The following is a 19,019-nucleotide window of genomic DNA, read 5'->3' as shown; positions in this document are numbered from 1 at the left end:
AGTCCTCTATGGGACAAGGTCCTCTACCGGACAAGGTGCGGTAAATCGTACATTTCGTATGTTGTTGGAGTCTTCTAGATCGCAAGAGTTTATGGAGTCCGTAGTAGGCACGATTCCCCTGAACAATCCGTCTTCGGATTTCGCTGCTTGCGTTGTTGTCCTAAGTTACGATCGTACCTAGGTAGCAGAACTCCTCTACCACCTCGAGATCGTCGCCACCAACTGATACTCTGCTTCCGAGTCGGTCTCTATCACAGTCAGAGCCTCCGGCAAGTAGGTTTTTTGTCTTCGTCGCATTGATGCTTAATCAAATTCTATTGGCCTCGCGTTTCAGTCGGGTGTACGCCTCGCACACCGCCGCAGTTGTCCGTCCGATGATGTCGATGTCATCCGCGAAGCCAAGGAATTGGAGAGATCGGGTGAAAATCGTGCCCCGGATGTCGAAGCCCACGCTTCGCATGACACCCTCCAGAGCAATGTTGAACAACAAACAGGAGAGTCCGTCTCCTTGCCTCAGACCCCGGTGTCAAGGTGTTTGTCGAAGTAGCACTTCTACCTGTTGATCACCTCTCGCTCGTCTGACAGGATATCTCCTTCAACGCTGCGGCACATAGCGATCATGGGAGTAAAACCGCCTCGTGCCGCATTCAACATCCTGTAGAACTTGCGAGTTTCCCCCGACTGAGATAACTGCTGCATCAGTTGCTCGTCCGACTCTTCGATGCTACGCTTCTTGTCCTGGAAGAGCCAGATCTGCTGCCTCTTCAGTCGACTGTAGTGTTTCACGTTCTGCCGGGTCTGGCGCTGGTTCTTGCGGGTACGCGCAGCGTTCTTCTCGGATAGTGCTCGCCTGCATTCATCATCAAACCATTCCTTCCTCTGGTTACGTGTCACACGGGCAATTGTTCACTCGGTTGTGTTGCTGATGGTGTTGCTGATGGCTTGCTCCACCATACGCCAGTGGTCATTGAGGGACATCGTCCTCCGGCGGCGCTACCCTAAGCGCGTTTTCGAAGTCCCTTGCCACATCAGCTTGCCTCAGCCGATCTATGTTGAGTCTTGGGGTAGGCTGAAAGTGCAGCTTATTGGCGACGCAATGTTTTTGGCGCAACTTAACCATAACCAAGAAATGATCTGAGTCGACGTTTGCTCCTCTATAGGTCCTTACGTCGATAATATCCTATAAGTGCCTTCCATCGATAAGAAAGTGATCTATCTGACTCACACTGACCTTCACTGGAGCTGGGCTGGTTGCACCAGCATACCAAGTACCACAATCGTCATCGTTGCCGAAGGAACTTGTGGGTACTGATCCTTTTTCACCACTGCTTAGTGCCGTGGTTCCTGAGCCGCATGTGGATAGGATTTGGATCAGACTGTCCTTTCTTTCCAATGCTGTTACCGTGGACCAAGCGGTGGCCTCTTTAAAGTGTCGTTTGGCCACCAATGACGTAATTGCATACTGCTTGTTGAGAAGGGGCGCAAATCTACACTCGATCGTTCTTTTCACGGTAAATCGTTCGTCATCAATTGTTAACCCACCACGAAATAGGACCCGTTTCAATCCTTCGCCTACTACGTACCACGCACCGACTACTGTAACGTTCTACTAGCAAAACGTGCGGGGAATGCGTTCGAAAACTAATGAGTGTTGCCTTTCGGTATCGGGTTCCGACTTCGATGTAGTGGTGTTCACAGAAACCTGGCTCCTAACCTAGCTTCATCAATGCTGTTTGCTGTTGCTGTTAACCCTGGCGATGTCATCCTGCTGCTGGGGGACTTTAACCTCCCAGACATATCCTGGTCGGCTGTTCAGCCTGATCTGGATTTGCCGTTTTCGTCTTATGAGAAGGTTAAAATCAGCCAAGGCAGCATCCTCTCGCGAGTATTGCACACGCAGGTGTGGCATATTACGACGCAACTACTAACACAGCACACTCTGTGTACCGACGCTACAAAAAAATCCGCTATATGGTGTATGTCCGAAATCTAGGCACACGTTCTCGGCGGAACCCTCGAGCGCTTTGGAGCTTCATCAACTCCAAAAGGAAATCTTCCGCTTATCCTAATTGCGTTAGTTTCAAAGGACGTCATGGGAGCTCACAATCTGATGTTTGTGATATCCTTGCTGCGCGCTTTGCTGACACGTTTCAGAAAGAGGTTACAGACGAAAGGAAGAAAAGTTATGCATTACTAAACGTTCCCCTTGATGCCATGGTTCCTAGTTTGCCGATTATTGAAACGTCATCGATCTTCAGGGCCATTAATTGACTAAAACCCTCGATCGCTCCGGGTCCAGATGGCATTCCACCATCCATACTGAAACGCTGCGCCACCGCTGTTGCAGCCATATTAGTCTCAATTTTTCGGGAATCTTTGAGATTGGGAGTTTACCCAGCGACAAATCAAACACGTCTAACTATCGCGGCATCACATCACTTTGCGCCAACGCAAAAATGTTCGAGCTGCTCATGTACGAGCCTCTTCTTGCTGCTGCCTCAAACTACCTCAGCACCGCTCAGCACGGGTTTGTCTCCAAGCGTTCGACTTCGACCATTCTGGTTGAATTTATCAGCACCTGCCACAAGAACATCTATGCAGGCCTTCAAATCGATGCGATGCGACATCAAGGCAGCTTTTGACAGTGTTCCGCATTCGTTGCTGCTCGCCAAGCTTCAGGTTCTTTGCTTTCCGGGACAAATGCTGAACTGGATGCGGTACTTCCTCCCGACAGCCACCTGATTTACACGGATGACGCTTAATTATACCTACCGAAACGTAACCAGGAAGATCACGCTCTGCGTTCCTTAATTGTATACGTACAAAGCGGTCAATTACTTGGTGAATGCAAAACAGTAAATGTTAACTATAAATGTGAACGTAAAAAAAGTCGCTTCAAGGGGACCACATATGGTCCGTTGAATTCAACAAATAAAATAACAAAATAACGTAGTTGGATAGTCAGTCCTCACTACGCGGGTTCATTTTACTAAATAAATAGTTTTCTAAAATGAATGTTTAATATTTTATTAGTGTGAAAAGATATAAAAAGTTTATGTAACATTCATTTATATCTTTTTTACGTCAAATAGATTAGTGTATTGATAAAACTAAAAAAAACTGTTAAATAGTTACTGAAAGTTTATTAAAAATTTGGGATTTATTACGACTTTCAGGGCTTGAAGATGCGGATTATCTCTGCATAAAAAATGTTAGTATTTTACGAATAAACAAATATTCTTTTAGACAGCTTCATGTTTGTACAAAAAGCTGCATTCATTTGTTCAGAGTGTATGTATACTGGACCGGCTGAGACACGATGGTAAGGCGACTACCGCACCGGTCTTCACACGGCAGGAGCGATGTTCAAATCCCACCCTTACCGTTCCCTCGTAGTGAGGACTGACTATTCAACTACGTGGTATCAACGTTGTCTAGTATGCCATTTCGATAGTTAACTGTCTAGTAAGCCATTTCGATGGCCGGTATGACCCTAGAGGTCGTTAAGCCAAGAAGAAGAAGAAGAAGTAGTAAACCATTAAACTAGCCAGACATGATCTAGAAGATCATTAAGTCAAAAATAAGAAGAAAAAGAAGCATACTAAACCGATAATTAGCAATTGCTCCATGGTTAGGGTAAGAGCATAAATGCTACTGATGATTTGAAGCACTCAATTCCGTTCAAGGTGTATTGGAATACTGTCGGCAATACATATGAGTGAAGTAAAACATTGATTGTTTATTAGAACTAAGTCATAGTAATTTTAATCATAATAAATTTAATTTGACAAGCTTGAATGGCGCTGTCTTAGACTTGCACTAAGGAGCTTGAAATCTACACACAACCTGTCCCTAGAAATGCACACAGAAACACAATGCAGAGATGAATACACACAACATGTTTTGAAATGCTGTTGTTTCGCCTTCTAGTCCGTTGATCAGTATCAAAACCCTTTGATAATAAAAAAATTTGAAGCGCTTCTAGAGATAGGTTCTAAGAGCAAAATTTTCTTGATTTATGAAGATTTTGTTGCCCTAAAAGTGCATCCTAGCGCTCCACAGGCATTAAATCGTGCTGCCCCTCCTGAGCACTCCAGTTCCCTTTTAACATCAGATTCCTCGATGCGCGTGGAAATTAAGACCATACCGAATGATCTTCGCCCGAGGATAGTTCCGGGCATTTTCATGAACAAGTATCGTCATTTAGACCAAATAAGCCAGTACTACACTGACGGATCATCCTCTGAGGAGGGAACTGGCTTCGGAGTTTTTAACGAGTCCACCGAAGCTTTTTTCAAATTGAGGCAGCCATGTAGTGTTTGAACCGCAGAGCTAGCCGCAATATTTTACGCACTATTGATGATAGCAGCGAGACCTTCGGACTAGTACTTCATCTACACACTTCACATCGTCACAGCCTTAGTGCTATTGAAGCTCTTAGATCTCCGAAGGCTGTTAAGAGTCAGGATTTCCTCACCATAAAAATTCTTGAACTGCTTGGCCCAATGTTCGATAAGGAATTTAGGATCTCGCTATTGTGGAATTCCCGGTAATGAGAAGGCAGACTCACTGGCCAAAACAGGCGTCCAAGAAGGCGCTTTTTACGACCGACCAATCTCGGCCCAGGAGTTCCTGCGTTTTCCATAGAAACTTTTCCCGTCTCGCTGGCAGAGCATGTGGGAGGCGGATGAACTCGGGCGTTTCCATTTCATCATTTTTTTTCCTCTCTGTAGACCGGACGTTCATACGAATTATGTCTCGACTGATATCGAATCATTTTGCGTTGAATGCTCATCTACAGCGTATAACTCTGTCTCAGAGAAAAGTGTGTGGCTGCGGTGATGGATTCTACGATGTGGATCGCCCTCTGTGGTCCTGCGTAGAATTTGAAACCGCAAGACCCTCCTTGTTAAGCGCAATCGAGGATGTCGGCAGACGACCGGGTACTGAAATTAGAGAAGTGTTGGCTACCAGTGACCTACCCTACATGAGGATCATTTACCGAATCGCCAGAGACAACGGTCTTGTCCTATGATTCCACATCTCAAGTATCCTTTCAATCCTTATTCGTATTCCACCATTCCTTCTTTGTTAAATGTTATGTTGTCTACGTCTTAAGTGTTTTTTTTTTTTTTGTAATGCCACGGGTGATCCGATGACTGGGCAACAGCACTCGAGGGCGATTCCAACACTGCCGCGTTGACAATACGGCGCTGGACCGTCATAATCAATTGTAAATAAAATAAATAAATAAATATATAAATTCCTTCCTATTCCTAAAAATTTATATATTTATTTATTTATTTTATTTACAATTGATTATGACGGACCAGCGCCGTATTGTCAACGCGGCAGTGTTGGAATCGCCCTCGAGCGCTGTTGCCCAGTCATCGGATCACCCGTGGCATTACAAAAAAAAAAACCAAAACAATTAAGACGTAGACAACATAACATTTAACAAAGAAGGAATGGATTCATATTTTTATTTGATCCTTTTTAAGCAGCCATCACGTTAGCCAACTAATATTACTTCATATCATTCATCTCTTTTGCTCACATTTTCATTAATACAAATTAGCATGACACATCATTAACAGTAGAGTATGTCTATACAGACTATGTTCCCCATTTCCCAATAAAACAAACCCTTCAATTTAGTACACGTTTGTATGCGGAAAGCACAGCATGGTTTCACGAGCTCTGAAACTAGTGCAGTATGGCGCATTACCGTACCTCAATGCCGAGCTGTCGTATTCCGGGGAAAGCTATCGATTCGTGCAAACGACCACCCGACTAGCAGCGACATCCGTTTGTGCTGTGCTGGTGCTGGTATCAGGAATACCGCCGTTGTTGGCATTAATCTACGATCTAAATACATTAGACCTCACGAAATGGATATCACTGCTGGAGCTGTTGCTTGAATGGTGCAGTGCGCTTTTAGCATTTTTCATATTCTTTCACCACCGCATGCAGACAGCGAATTTGTTGAACGAAACAATCAGCGTTAGTGAAAGCATATTGTCCGAAAATGGAGCTCGTGCCAGCAAACTTCCGCGCATCATCAGTCGCTGGCTGATTAGACTGACAATAATCGTAACTTTGCATCTTCTGTTTGCCTCGAGTATAACCGATGCAATTCCTGAACAATGGTTAGCGGATCCGCTGCACTCGTGGAGCTACCGATGCTCCCTGTTTTGTGCATCGTTCATTCTTTCCACTTATGTTCGATCGCTCGAACTTTACATGCTGGTTATTGATCATGCCAAACATTGCTTGTACAAAAGCTTAAACTACGCCATGCTGAATCTGAATGAAAGTCACAGCTATCGCCGGGTGGTTCGAATGATCCAAGATGATGCAGAATTAAATTGTCTGGTTGTTGCAACCATCCAGCTTCAGAATGCCGTCATAACGTCCGTTTTATTTTACCACTTTTTCGGAACGGTTTCAGATGTTAGTGGTTGGAGGGGGCAAAAGGTTTGCACTGTGAAATATGTACAATTATAAAATAAAATTATTTTTTTGACAGAGTTATGAGCTGTTCGTCGGCTTGAAGGCAGTGTTCGATGCAATGCGCCACAACCATGCACTGGATGGGGCAATACTGCTTCGTAGCAGCTTGAAGCTGTTGCTTCGCGGTATAGATTTTTATTCCATGATTTACGGGTTTAATAAGTTTCATCAAAGGGTAAGTTAGATGTTGAAATATTGCGAAGATAAATAAGCGAATAGGTATCAGCTGATTGTAGATACATTGAATATTTATAGCAAATTGACTCAACCCTTAGTGTCTGTCAGAACATTCCATCGGAGGTTCGGCCAGGGATCAACTATGGTCGAATGGTAAGCATGCGTTAGGTAGGAAGAAAACCCTCATAAGCGAACTATTAATATATTCTATTTAATTTTTATTTTCTAAATGATCGCAGCACGAATCAGTGACATTGCATATGATGTACAAAAGTGCATCGATTGACATTTCGGACGTAATATCGTTGAACAATTCGCTTTTATTTAATGTAAGTGATGTTAGTTAGTGATGTTAGACGATTTGTATACTGACAAATGTGTTTGTATGTGTATTACAGATAATGGGCTCGACACTCGGCTTTATCGTACTGCTGATGCAATACAACTTATCTGAACAGGTGAAGTAGATGTTATTTATACATGTGCAGTGTTAGTCTATTTGTATCAGTTTTCCGAACTAATAAGTAATTAATACGCATATGGATCGCCACACTAGAGGAACTATCGAGCCACTATATTTGGAACTGAAATATAAATGTTTGATCACCAACTGTTCGGTCATAATTTCTTTTATACATGAAGAAGAAAATGCACCTCTCCGCAGCTCAAAAGCGCTGACAGCATTGTCTAGCTTCGTTTAATTTACATCACTTGCATTAAAACGATCAGATATGAGCAAGTAGAAGCTATTATCTGGAACGACATTTTAAAAGAACCCCTTTAGTAACTGAGTAGTAACACTCCCATATCGGTTGTTGGTTGCTTACCGTCATAACTAGACTGCGATCTAAGTCAAAGTATCCATATAGACTTGTCTCATCACGAACTCTATTCACAATCAAAGACAATGTTGTCAACTGCAAAAACAAGCATGAAAAATATAAACAATTAAACTACATTTCAGCTAGCAAGTTATACTAGCTACTGGTCAGCGATATTTACACATTTGTCAAATTCCTTGTTATCATACATTTGCCCTTTGCAAAGTTCTTTATGATGAGCGAAAGCTGACAAACGTCCCAAGATGGGTAGCGTGTAATCGTCCAGCTAAGGGCGTAGAAGCATGATCATTTTACTGCTCTCATTCTAACATGCTCATGTCGGTGCAACTTACTTTCCCATTAAAGTCTGCCGCTATATCAACAAGGAATATGATCTGTCCTGCGCTGCCAATGGCAGACAGCATCGGTAAAAGCGTTTGACCGAGTTGATTGATGTTCATCGAATCGCTTGTTGTACGCGACATTTGTCGATAGCACAGGAATAGCTTATAGGAATAAAACAACACAACATGGATTAAACATATTTTGAGTCATCCAAAGACATAATGGTCCAGCTAGTGTGCCTAGGTTATGAAAGAACTTTTATTCATAATTGCATGTTGTATCTGATAAAAAAAATTATGTCTGCTAAAATGTACCTAACATTTGCTTGAAAATAGTCAGTAATGGGGGCTGGCTTACCTGCATCGTGAACAGTACAAAATGCATTCCAACAATAGCTAGCAGGATTGGAGCATAAAACTGCACCATTTCGACCGTAAACTGGCCTTGCTCATCGAACTGCATCACTAGATTGCGCAAATAAGTACGTTTAGCAGTTTTGCACGCTGCACTTCGATCAAATCTTCGTATCGCATCACCAACACCAACGGCAGGAATGGAGCGTACGAAAGAATCGAACGAAACGTTTAAGGTGTTTAATCCGCGAGCTAATAATGAAAAATTTATGCCCATTTCAATGGATACCAGCAGGCAGACGGTGGCCGGAAACATTGACGCCATTGATGAAATTAATTTGCCAACATGATAATCCTCAACGTCGCTGTCGTGTTGCATGTGGCTGAAGGGTCTGAGATTTATCCATAGAATACCCAAGGCCATCACTTCAAACATCTGCTTGGTGGCTAGGCGACCGTACTGCTCCCAGAAACTGCCTTGCCGCCGGTGTTCCCGCCATTTTTGCTGACTGTGGCAGATAGTTTTGAAATTGCGATTAAGCCCCCGAATCGTCGCACTATTATTCCAGCGGTAAAGATAAATGCAAACGGTCACTAACACCGGCAATGCGAATCCACCGATCACATCCATGCGGAAGGCTCGCTTTGATTTCGTACAGCCCTGGCTGCGGCAACTGGACGATGCAATTATGCCATTTGTCAACGCCATTTCATCAGACCAATGCCAATAAGTGCCGAAACCGACGCATGACGATAGCAGCACGACCATCATCGTAAAAAGCCCACGGGCGGCAGCGCCTTCGCTTGCAGATGCGAAATTGGAAATTCTTCTCCATCGTGCTACGACGCTCCGGGAGTGTTGGTCCCCGAGAGAATGGTTCGATGAAGTTCGTTCGGCAAAAATAACTGCCTGCGTACCGAATAGAACTCGCAGCATTAATGCTACCAGGAAAGCGTTTGCTTTCCACCACTTGCGGGCACACTCCATGTGGACTGGCAGAGGAACTACACTAGAATGGTTATGTGCATGATTGGTGCTTTAACCCTACGGGACAGGCTGTCCTGCGTTGACACCTTACCGGAGCTTTTACGAGGTGGGGGGATCAGGCACCATGACAAGGGGATCAGGTTGATTGTGCGAATTGAACGTTTAATTCATAATAGAGCCGTCAATCAAAACCGCTCGCAGCATTACCTTTCATGTGAGTTTGGTGGTGGTAATTATTGCAGAAGTCCTCACTTGTTAATGGAGTGCACCCAGGATACACGGGCACCAAGGATATCTGGGTACGGATTTCAACTGTTGGGAGTGATTAGGGTAAAGCACTTCAAATCATTATAAATGCATATATGATTGTATGTAGTGCGTTCTGGTATAAGGAGTAGCGGTTATTACTAGAGGCATATGTTATGGAACACATAACTAATTGATTTTGGTTGGGATATATTAACTGCTTTTCAGTGTTAGCAATTCAATCGCAGAATGTGCTTCAATAAGAATGAATCGCATGTGTAGATTTTGGTGAATGTGGCATATTGGATTTTTCCAATCAATTTATAAAATATATAAGAACTTTACGTTATTGAAACTGATGATGCTGAGAGATTGAAGTGTCTAAATCTTGAATTTAAAAAAAAGCTTGCAGTGTAACGTTTGTTTACATTTTGAAAGCATTTAAATAAAGAGTGACTTAATCTGCGATGGCTACATTATGTTCTCATAGATCTCTTCCTATCTTTCTTTCTGTTTCGTTTTGTGTATCCAACAAATATTGCATAAAATAGGTCATTTAAATTGAATCAAATAATTTCATGTAATTCAAAGCAACCGCACATGCAAAAATGTACAATAAAATAATAACATCTACTCATCACTAGAGCAAACGCAGAACTACAGACACTCACCAACCAACAACTACCACCAATCCAATTCACCCGCCGGGGAATTCGTCCCTGGTACCTCCGTACATAGACCTGCCATAGACTGGGAACTTCAAAGCTCTCTCCGCTCGCCAATAGTATCTTAACTCATCTAATACTGAATAAATACAAGCATTTTCATCCGTTCATCTGGAATCAGCCGACTGTGGGATCCACTCCACCACGGACAACTACGCCATCAAATTTCCTAATCACTCCTCCATCTTTTACGCCGAAGCAATTCAACTAGGCGCCGACGAAGGACTACAGACTGACCGACCGAACATCATCTTCAGCGACAGTGCCAGTGTTCTGGCTGCCCTGGAACACGGCACCTCCAAAGACCCCCACATCCTGCTCGTAGAGTCCATACCTGCATCCCCGACAATCGTTTTCTGTTGGATTCCGAGTCATTCCGGAATCAACGGAAACGAGAAAACCGACCAACTTGCCAACGATGGTCGGCTCCGTCCTGACGAACCATACAACAACCTTTCACGCCGTGATGCCATCCGCTTTATCAACACCATCATCTCCCAACACTGGAACACCACAACGTAGACCTCCGTCAAAGCATCAAACTCCGTCCCATCAAGCACAACACCTCTTCGTGGGAAGTTATCGAATCCAGACACATCCAACGAGTCCTTTCCCGCCTTCGTATAGGTCATACCCGCCATACACACTCCTACCTCCTAGAAAAATCCACCGTCGCCACATCACTCACCGATTGCCTTGGATACACGACACACCGAGCCATCTGCCAACTGGAAACTGATTTAACGACAATCCTATCACCCGAAAAACTCCAGCAGAACCGCGTCATTAGATTTTTACGCATCAGTAATGCATACAAAGAAATTTAAGCAATAGTTTAAACTTATCCGATACCGTATGCCATAATTGTAATAGTTTTCCATAATATTTGAAACCACATATACGATAGTTTTGTATTAGATTAAACCATTTTCTTTTTTTATACAGTAGAGCGGCGAATGTAGTCTCTAAGACTTAAAGCCTCTATAAATAAACGAAAAAAAAAATACCATCTACTGTGGCAAAAAAGTGGAAAAGAGATTATGATGTCGATTTTCAATGAACCGATTCATTTTTTTTATAAATTTTAGTTAAAGATTTTAGGAATACCATTCTACTTTTTAATTCATCGAGAAATCGATTCTCAGTCTCCTTTTGTCATTCTGATGAAAATATGGCTAAGACACATTTCATTAAGAACATGCATTTAAAATTCAACCATATTACATATTCAATATATTATAATCCCGTCTTGGCATCCATACCTGCTTGCTTGCCTTGTTCCGTTCTTTCCTGTGTGATCGTAATTATCGAGTCTCCTTGAAAGGTGCCTTAAGTCCATTGTTATTTGTTTTTTATATCAATGATGTACTACTGTCCTTGCACCCGATTATTTCCTCTGTTTTGCCGACGATTTAAAAATCTTCTATCCTATATCCTCCTATATGTGTTGTTTTTCAATCTATCCTTGACCGTTTTCGTGCTTAGTGTAATCACAACCGTCTTTCCCTCTGTCGGATAAAATGTAGTGTTATTACGTCCCGGTCCCGCACCCCTTTTGTTCATCCCTATTCCCTTGACCAGGTTCTGGTTGAGCGTGTTTCGGTCATTAAGAATTTGGGCATTTTGCTCGACACGGGGCTCACTTTCTCACACCAGATTGACTCCATAGTCAGCAAGTCGAGGAGGACTCTTGGTGTACTTAAACGTGTGGCCCGTGACTACTCCGATGCTTGTTGTTTGAAGACTTTATTCTGTTCACTGGTCAGATCGATGCTGGAGTATGGCTCGGAGATCTGGTCCCCGTCGGCAAGAATCCACATTGATCGAAAAGAGCGGGTGCAGAGGTCCTTCACCAGGATTGTTCTTCGGAAAATTCTTGGCGATCGATCCACTGCTCTGCCATGTTACGAGGACAGATACCGGTTGCTTGGTCTTGCGTCGATTGAAGATCGCCGTTCTATCTCCCAATCCTGATTTATTGCCGCACTTCTCCTTGATTGGATCAATCCAATCATTGACCCAGGTTTGCTCATGCAAATCCCTCTATATGTTCCCTCCCACATCCTTCGAAATCGTCCCCCAATTTATGTTGCCTTACGTCGCACTGATGTGGGGCGTAAAAATCCCCTCTTTATTGCCATCAAAATGTTTAATTCCTCGTCCCATCACTTTGATTTCAACACATCCCTACTTTCTTTCCATTCCCGGTTACTATCCACTTCCTAAACTTTCCTACACTTCCCTATTTTCTGTTTTGTTTTCTTTTTTTTCGTCTAATGCTGCAACTTATTCTGCGTGCCGTTTAGGATTAGACTAGTTTAAGATTAGATATAAGACTACCGTGTTTGTTTGCATGCTCTAAAAAATCGAAATGTGCCGAGAAATTAGTTAAGAAGTTTCTTTGCAACATGGTTAACACTTCAAGTCTTTATGCTAAAGCGCTAACCATGCGTTGCTTAATCGGGAGTATGCTTTTGTTATTCTTGAAGTAATGCACGGCAATATACTTAAACTGGCGATAAATAAATTCCTTTATTTCAAACTAGTCAGTAACAAGCAAGTCAAATCATTCTAAAAAGTTTAATCAAAATCCGAACAAAAAATGCTCAACAACAAAAATAGCCCCCGTCGCTTGCGGCTATTTATTAGGCCGATACGCCAAAAGGTTCGACTCGTCCGTTTTGTCGCGCGTTGCTTTATACGCTTCACGCTCCTGATCGGGGTACTTGGTGGGCAGATTGGGCGAGTGAAGGTTCGCTTTCGCAGGGTAACGTATTCCGGCTATTTCCACCTCATAATCTCCGCTCAACACATAGTCGTTCGTTACTGGAAGCGCTCGACCACTTGGGTGTAAGTTTTTCACGAAACCAAGGCAGATCTGCGGTGTACAAAAGTAATTGACTAAGTACGCAACATGTTGCGTAAAAATATCGCTTAACACAAACCTGTTTTTTGAAAGTAAATCCATAGGCTGTGGTAGTAGTTTGCCCACAGTACAGCCCATCACGGTATATCGGTTCGCCGCCCCAGCTCCACAGATCGAGATCCGGATCGTGATCATTGATCAGCAACTGTATGTACATCCGTTCCACACCCTTGTCTCTTTGCTGCAGCAACGCTTCTTTTCCGATAAAATCTACCTTTTTCTGCAAGGAGTTGTGGATGAAGCGACGTTGTTAGTACAACACTACTTGAAAGGATTGTTTTTTTTTTCATATTATATTGATTTACTCACGTCAAACTTCACACGCCACATACGTCCACATTCCAAGGGCGTTGTGAACGTGTCCAAATCTTGACCCCAAAATGCAAAAAACTTTTCTACACGAAGCGTTCGCATAGCATAATAGCCACAGTGCCGAATGCCATACTTTTGTCCTGCCTCCATAAGCTTCGTGTACACGTGTAACGCAAATTCGTTCGGTATGTACAGGACGTAGCCAAGTTCGCCGGTGTGAGTCAGATTCAGTGCGCGAATTCCGTTAGCAAGACCAACATCCAATTCCTGTACAATCGAGATTGGGTTGATTATTATCGTTCGAATTGTTATTTACGAGCGTAATCAAATTGTCGTCAACTAACCTTACAGGTGAAAAATGGAAAACTTTTAGGCGACAGATCTGTATCGGTTAGCTCGGAAAGCATGATTCGCGTAAACGGTCCCATAATGCAAATGGCGGTATACATCGACGTAACGTCTGACACACTTACTCGTCCACCTGGTGGTAGATGTCGTTCAATCCATGCTTTACACCTTGCTTGTTGTACCGTCGGTGCAATCATCATGTAACTAATAATGAAAGCAAATATTATATTCAAATTCACCACACCACACCAGTAAACTGTGCAAACGTATCATACTTACTGATTCTCAGATAGTCGTGCTAATGAACAATCGTTCTCATACCCACCATGACGGTTATGCATGCCAGTGTGAATTATAGATCCAACCGGTTGATCTACATCGTTCGAACAGAGATACTGCAGCAAATCGACCACCTCATTCCCTTTGGACCATAGGTCGATCTTGGTAAACGTGCTGTAATCACTCATTCCGATTCTCTCGCGACAATTTTCATACTCGCTTTGCACATGGTCAAACCAATGCGGTTTGCCAAAGCCGTTAGTTGTGGCAATACGAAACTTCGGGCTGCCCTTTTCATCAGTAGAATTTTTCTTATCGAACCACGCAGGTCGTTCGTAGCCCATCACCTGACTGAAGACAGCTCCAGCTTCTTTTAACGCAGGGAAAATGGGTGACATTCGCAGGTTACGTCCGGTTCGGAACTCATGGAACGGATAGTTAAGATCGTAATGCAATCCAGGCACCTCGCGCACACGGTCCCGCAGAAACTTGCGGTTGTTGTGTAGTCCCAAAAATCGGGAAATATCTAGTTCATGTAAGTCCACTGTCGAGTAACCTAGAAACAGGAAGCAATGGTGGTTAGTGACATAGTGGCTATTCGCTGTGCATCCTCTCAAACTGACGTAATATTCATAGTCTATCAAGCTTATATTTCTTATACCCATTGAGTACCTTGTGTTATAATGTCTGCTATTGCTCGTCCCACTCCACCAGCAGCGGACATTCCAACGGTTTTCATACCAGCAGCTACCAGATAATTTTGTATCTGTAAAAAAAGCAATCAACATATCAATGCTGATGTTGAATTTTGAGGTTCGTCGGAACACAGACCTCCGGAGCTTCCCCAATGATCCATTTACAGTCCGGCGAAAATGCTTCCGGGCAGTTGGCCAGCCTTTCCAGTGCCACATCCTTAAGCGATGGACAGCGACGGATGAGCTCTTCTAGTAACGGATGAAAATGATCCCAATCTGGCAGAAGTTTTCGTTCAGCCGTCGAAACAGGTATTTCACCATCTTCGTAAGCGGGTTTGGCCTTTGCTTCGAATCCACCCGCTAGCAGACATCCGTCATTTTCACGAAAGTAAATGTGTCCATCCAAATCACGAACAACCGGGAACTTTTCGCCGAGCTCGGGTATTGGTTTGGTATGCAGATAGTAGTGTTCAGCCGCATGCAGTGGTACCTTTACGTACGGTTCCGACATTTGTCCCACCTGTCGGGCCCAAAATCCCGCACAGTTCACGAAGTACACACATTCCACGGTACCTTTGCTGGTTTCGACCGCTTTAATTCGTCCATCTTTTTGTATCACTCTAGTAACTGAGCAGTTTTCCGCAACCGTTAAGCCTTTTTCTAGAGATTCTTGTACCAAGCTGTGGCAGAATGCGTTAGGATTGCCGACACCGTCGTTCGGAATCCATAATCCACCTACTACATCGCCAATGTCTATTAACGGACAGAGCTCTTTACATTTCTCCGGTGTTACGATTTCACATTCGACATTCCAAGCACTAAAATTGAGAAAAAAAAACGCATTATGTGACTCGCCATTATATTGGCCCATCCTACTTACACGCTTTGCGATTTCATGCGACGGAACATGGTCATCCGGTCCCGCGTTCGTGCCAAGTTTAGCGATCCCGTCTGTTTCCATCCTGTAGGAAGACCTTTGGCGTGTAAATCCCGAATCAATTCCAGCGAAGTCTGCGCAAGTAGCACCTGTGAATGGGTGGGTTTTAGCTCGCCCAGCAACCCGCTAAAATGCCACGGGTTGCCTTCGCCAATTCGCCCCCGTTCAATTAGAACGGTATGCTGGCCCCAGCCTCTTTGTGCTAGTTGATGCGCTACCGCTGCTCCCATAATACCACCACCGCAAATGACAACCCGTGCATCTTTCGGTGGTGTGTTGCTGAATTGCGAAGGAAGACCATCCTCCCAGCGGTCCGCTCCGGCAATCGTGGAATACCCGGCAGGACGAAGATTGGTTAACTTTTCCACATGATTGGTATCGGAGATTAGTTTTAGGCGATTCAAACCCCGGGATAGATTGCCGACTGTTAGTATAGATGGTAACATTGATCATTTGTTTGCACTTTTCATGAAACCACCGAGAACAGTCACAGCACAATAAATAAATACATTCTTTTTTTTCTGAGCAGTGAACTGTCAACAGAACATATGTTTGTTGACAGTTTTCAATGGCAACGTAGCTGCATTTATAACACTTGGTTGAATACTGCTCCGAGTTCATATTTGAAATTTTAATTTTCATCACGTTCTATCAATTTAGAATAGTGCCCTCAACTGCTCAGTAAAAACGGGTTTTCTAAATGTAAATGTAAGTTATTGAAAATGTTGTTCTTTTTCCATTTCAAATACAATTTAATAATGGTTCGTAAGACAGCCGATCTAAACAAAACAAGTTTTTTTATCATGCATCCCTTAATCTATACTTGTTTGAAACGGTGAGAGACGTGCACGTTTGAGAATAAAGAATTACAACAAGTTGAAGAGATAGCTACAATTGATGTTTTAGTAAGTTGTTAAGAATGTTAAAACTGATTTTTTTAAACATTTTTCCCAGTTCTAACTGTTCTAGATGAAAATGTTCATTGTATTTATTATATTGTATACGAGCATTTGAGTTCATGGAACATTTTTCACAAGCGAATAAAAATGAGATTCTGAAGATGTAGAATGCTTTTGGTAACTGGTTCTTCAAATGCATACAATCACAATCTGACTTAAGAAGCACTGCGAATTAATCACTTCGACAAGGCTAATGCTACTATGCTTTATCAGCATTTTTAACATTCACAACACCATGCACAATACTATTTATGCTGATAATATGATTTGAAGCGTTTGATATCCCTGACAATTTTGGCACGCACTTCCGCGTGTTTTAATCTATTGGATGGGAGTAGCGTATAGTTCTATACCGTTCTCTGGTCGAATGGTCGAATCGTCCATACTAGAGATGGGAAAAATCGTTCCTAAGTGGGACTCGATTCGACCCATCCGGATCCACCTTGCGACCGATCCTCCTAATTCGATCCGAATCCCAATTAAAATCCAAATCCTGAAGGATTCAGATCCGGACTCTTATTTTGGATCCCAATCCGGACTCGGAATCCGGATTAGTCCGAGAAAGGATAGATCCCATTGCCCAGCACTAGTCCATACTCCAAATCCCATCCGAACCGTCCCCCCGTAATGAGGTCTGACTAACCAACTACGTGGTATCGGCAGTCTAGAAAGCCATTCCGATGGCCCGCATGACCTTAGAGGTCGTTACGCCAAGAAGAATAAGAAGTCCATACTACACAGCGCACGTCGATATCCATAGCCACAAGAGGAGAGCGTATGCCAGATCCCTGTTGGTGGGTTATTCAACGTGCGATCTCACGTTGAACATAGGTCAGACCTGTTTCCCGGAATGATGCCCTTAATATCTCCTCATGCGCCCAAAACTGGCCTGAAAGTCACTTTTTAAAGGCGCAAGGCGAATTAGTGCAGGTATTAATTACCAATTGGAAGTAAAGAAATCTGTAGCAATGTTTGTATGGGACAGCACGACTGGGGTTCAAATCCTCATCGTAATTGTCTCGAGTTGGACATGTCCCGTTGTCTTTACATATCTCATTTGAAAATCGTTGCCGACGCTGAGTTCTGGCTTCTGACTACCAACTTAGAATAGAATCTACAGTCTGACGCAACGGTGTTATACGAGAAGGTGGACGAATTTGCTCCAACGCCGAAGAAGAAAAACCCAAAAGCTAAACAAGATGAAGCCTGAAGTTGAAGGATATACAAGGATATGTACAGCTTCTAGAAGAATGGTTTAGAAACCGAAATAATCAAAGTAGGCATGTTTAATGAATTCCTCACAAGACATCCAAAGTTCAGTCGTTTCGCAGTGGAAATATTCCACTGTTCCATTATTTATTATTTATATATAATTCATTCCATTTTTCTATCCTGTAGCGACAGGTTTTATGTTGTGCTTTGCTTACAAGTCTCAAGTCCTACAGGATGATGCGACAAGAAGCGGTTTTACTCCCACATTTGCTATTTGTCGGAACGAGGAGGCTGATATTTTGTCGGACGAGGAAGCGTGATCGTTGTTGACAGATAAGAAGGGCTACTCCGACAGACACCTGAACGGAAGAGATGTAGGAGATACTGGCCCAATCTCAGATAACTGAGGAGAGCAGCACTACGACACCTACCATGACGATGATCGAAGGGAGGCAAGCCGCCAGGAAGCATTTCCGGATGAATGGAAACTGATGTTCATTAACCCAGTACACAAAAAGAGCGACAAGGTGGCCTTCCGAGCCGTTACTAGATGTATCTCAGCATTTGCCATATTTGTGCTGTACTTTTGGCATCACAGAAGTTGTCGCTGACAGAGAAGATTTTCCGCAACGTAAGAAGGCACTAAGTGAATAAATAGAAATCCATGCGAAAGAATTTTTCCGGCATACGGTCTTGTTTTTATTACGTTTTCATTTGAGCCGTTCTAAATTAGTACATTAAAATTTGACCGATGGTGGGACAGGTTGTAAATTTCTTTCCAAATATACCAAGATCGAAAAGCCGATCAACGAGGTTTCCTGCTACACTACATGGGGGGTCCTACGTACGATGCTGAAGAATGCTAAACCAACCATTAAGACATACAGTGAAATTGTTGCTCATCTGAAAGAACATTTCTGCTCTGCTCCTCTAGAAAATCTCGACAAATTCAAGTTTACTTATCGCAAACAGAAACTCTGAGCGATTAATTGGTGAATTTGAAAAAACTTGCTCAGTCGTATAATTTCGGCGATTATCCGAACAAGGCCCTTCGAAACCAGTTTGTTTTTTTGGCATCCACAAAAAAATCCCGGAGATACAATCCTGCGGAGATTGCTGGAAGTGTGCGATTTAATATGCATGCGTAAGTTAAGAGATGCATAGTCCCCGTTCGAAAAATGAG

The 19,019-nt window shown here is 43.1% G+C and overlaps 3 protein-coding genes across 3 annotated transcripts in view; all 3 read right to left on the bottom strand.

Moving 5' to 3' along the window:
* Positions 1 to 7,392: 7,392 nt before the first annotated feature.
* On the bottom strand, positions 7,393 to 9,197 carry LOC126562297 (uncharacterized). The gene is made up of 5 exons (XM_050218757.1): positions 8,214 to 9,197; positions 7,865 to 8,017; positions 7,693 to 7,797; positions 7,518 to 7,607; positions 7,393 to 7,443 (listed from the first exon to the last, which is right to left on the bottom strand). The coding sequence occupies exons 1-5, from the start codon at positions 9,195 to 9,197 to the stop codon at positions 7,393 to 7,395; spliced, it is 1,383 nt and encodes a 460-aa protein (XP_050074714.1).
* Positions 9,198 to 12,352: 3,155 nt separating this feature from the next.
* Positions 12,353 to 19,019, bottom strand: part of LOC126562156 (CXXC-type zinc finger protein 1-like) — a 154,409-nt gene continuing 147,742 nt past the window's right edge. Inside the window, exon 5 of the mRNA XM_050218585.1 lies at positions 12,353 to 12,362. The gene's annotated coding sequence lies outside the window, so the exon portion shown is untranslated. The remainder of the gene's footprint in view (positions 12,363 to 19,019) is intronic.
* On the bottom strand, positions 12,807 to 16,171 carry LOC126563554 (pyruvate dehydrogenase phosphatase regulatory subunit, mitochondrial). Its single transcript, XM_050220200.1, has 8 exons — positions 15,609 to 16,171; positions 14,865 to 15,546; positions 14,706 to 14,799; positions 14,034 to 14,589; positions 13,751 to 13,958; positions 13,404 to 13,673; positions 13,114 to 13,314; positions 12,807 to 13,046 (listed from the first exon to the last, which is right to left on the bottom strand). The coding sequence occupies exons 1-8, from the start codon at positions 16,109 to 16,111 to the stop codon at positions 12,807 to 12,809; spliced, it is 2,754 nt and encodes a 917-aa protein (XP_050076157.1). The 5' UTR covers positions 16,112 to 16,171.

The sequence above is a fragment of the Anopheles maculipalpis genome, chromosome 3RL, assembly GCF_943734695.1.
Source record: "Anopheles maculipalpis chromosome 3RL, idAnoMacuDA_375_x, whole genome shotgun sequence".
Lineage (NCBI taxonomy): Eukaryota > Metazoa > Arthropoda > Insecta > Diptera > Culicidae > Anopheles > Anopheles maculipalpis.
Note: the sequence above shows the minus strand (reverse complement) of the source record. Positions and strands in the feature narration are given on the sequence as shown.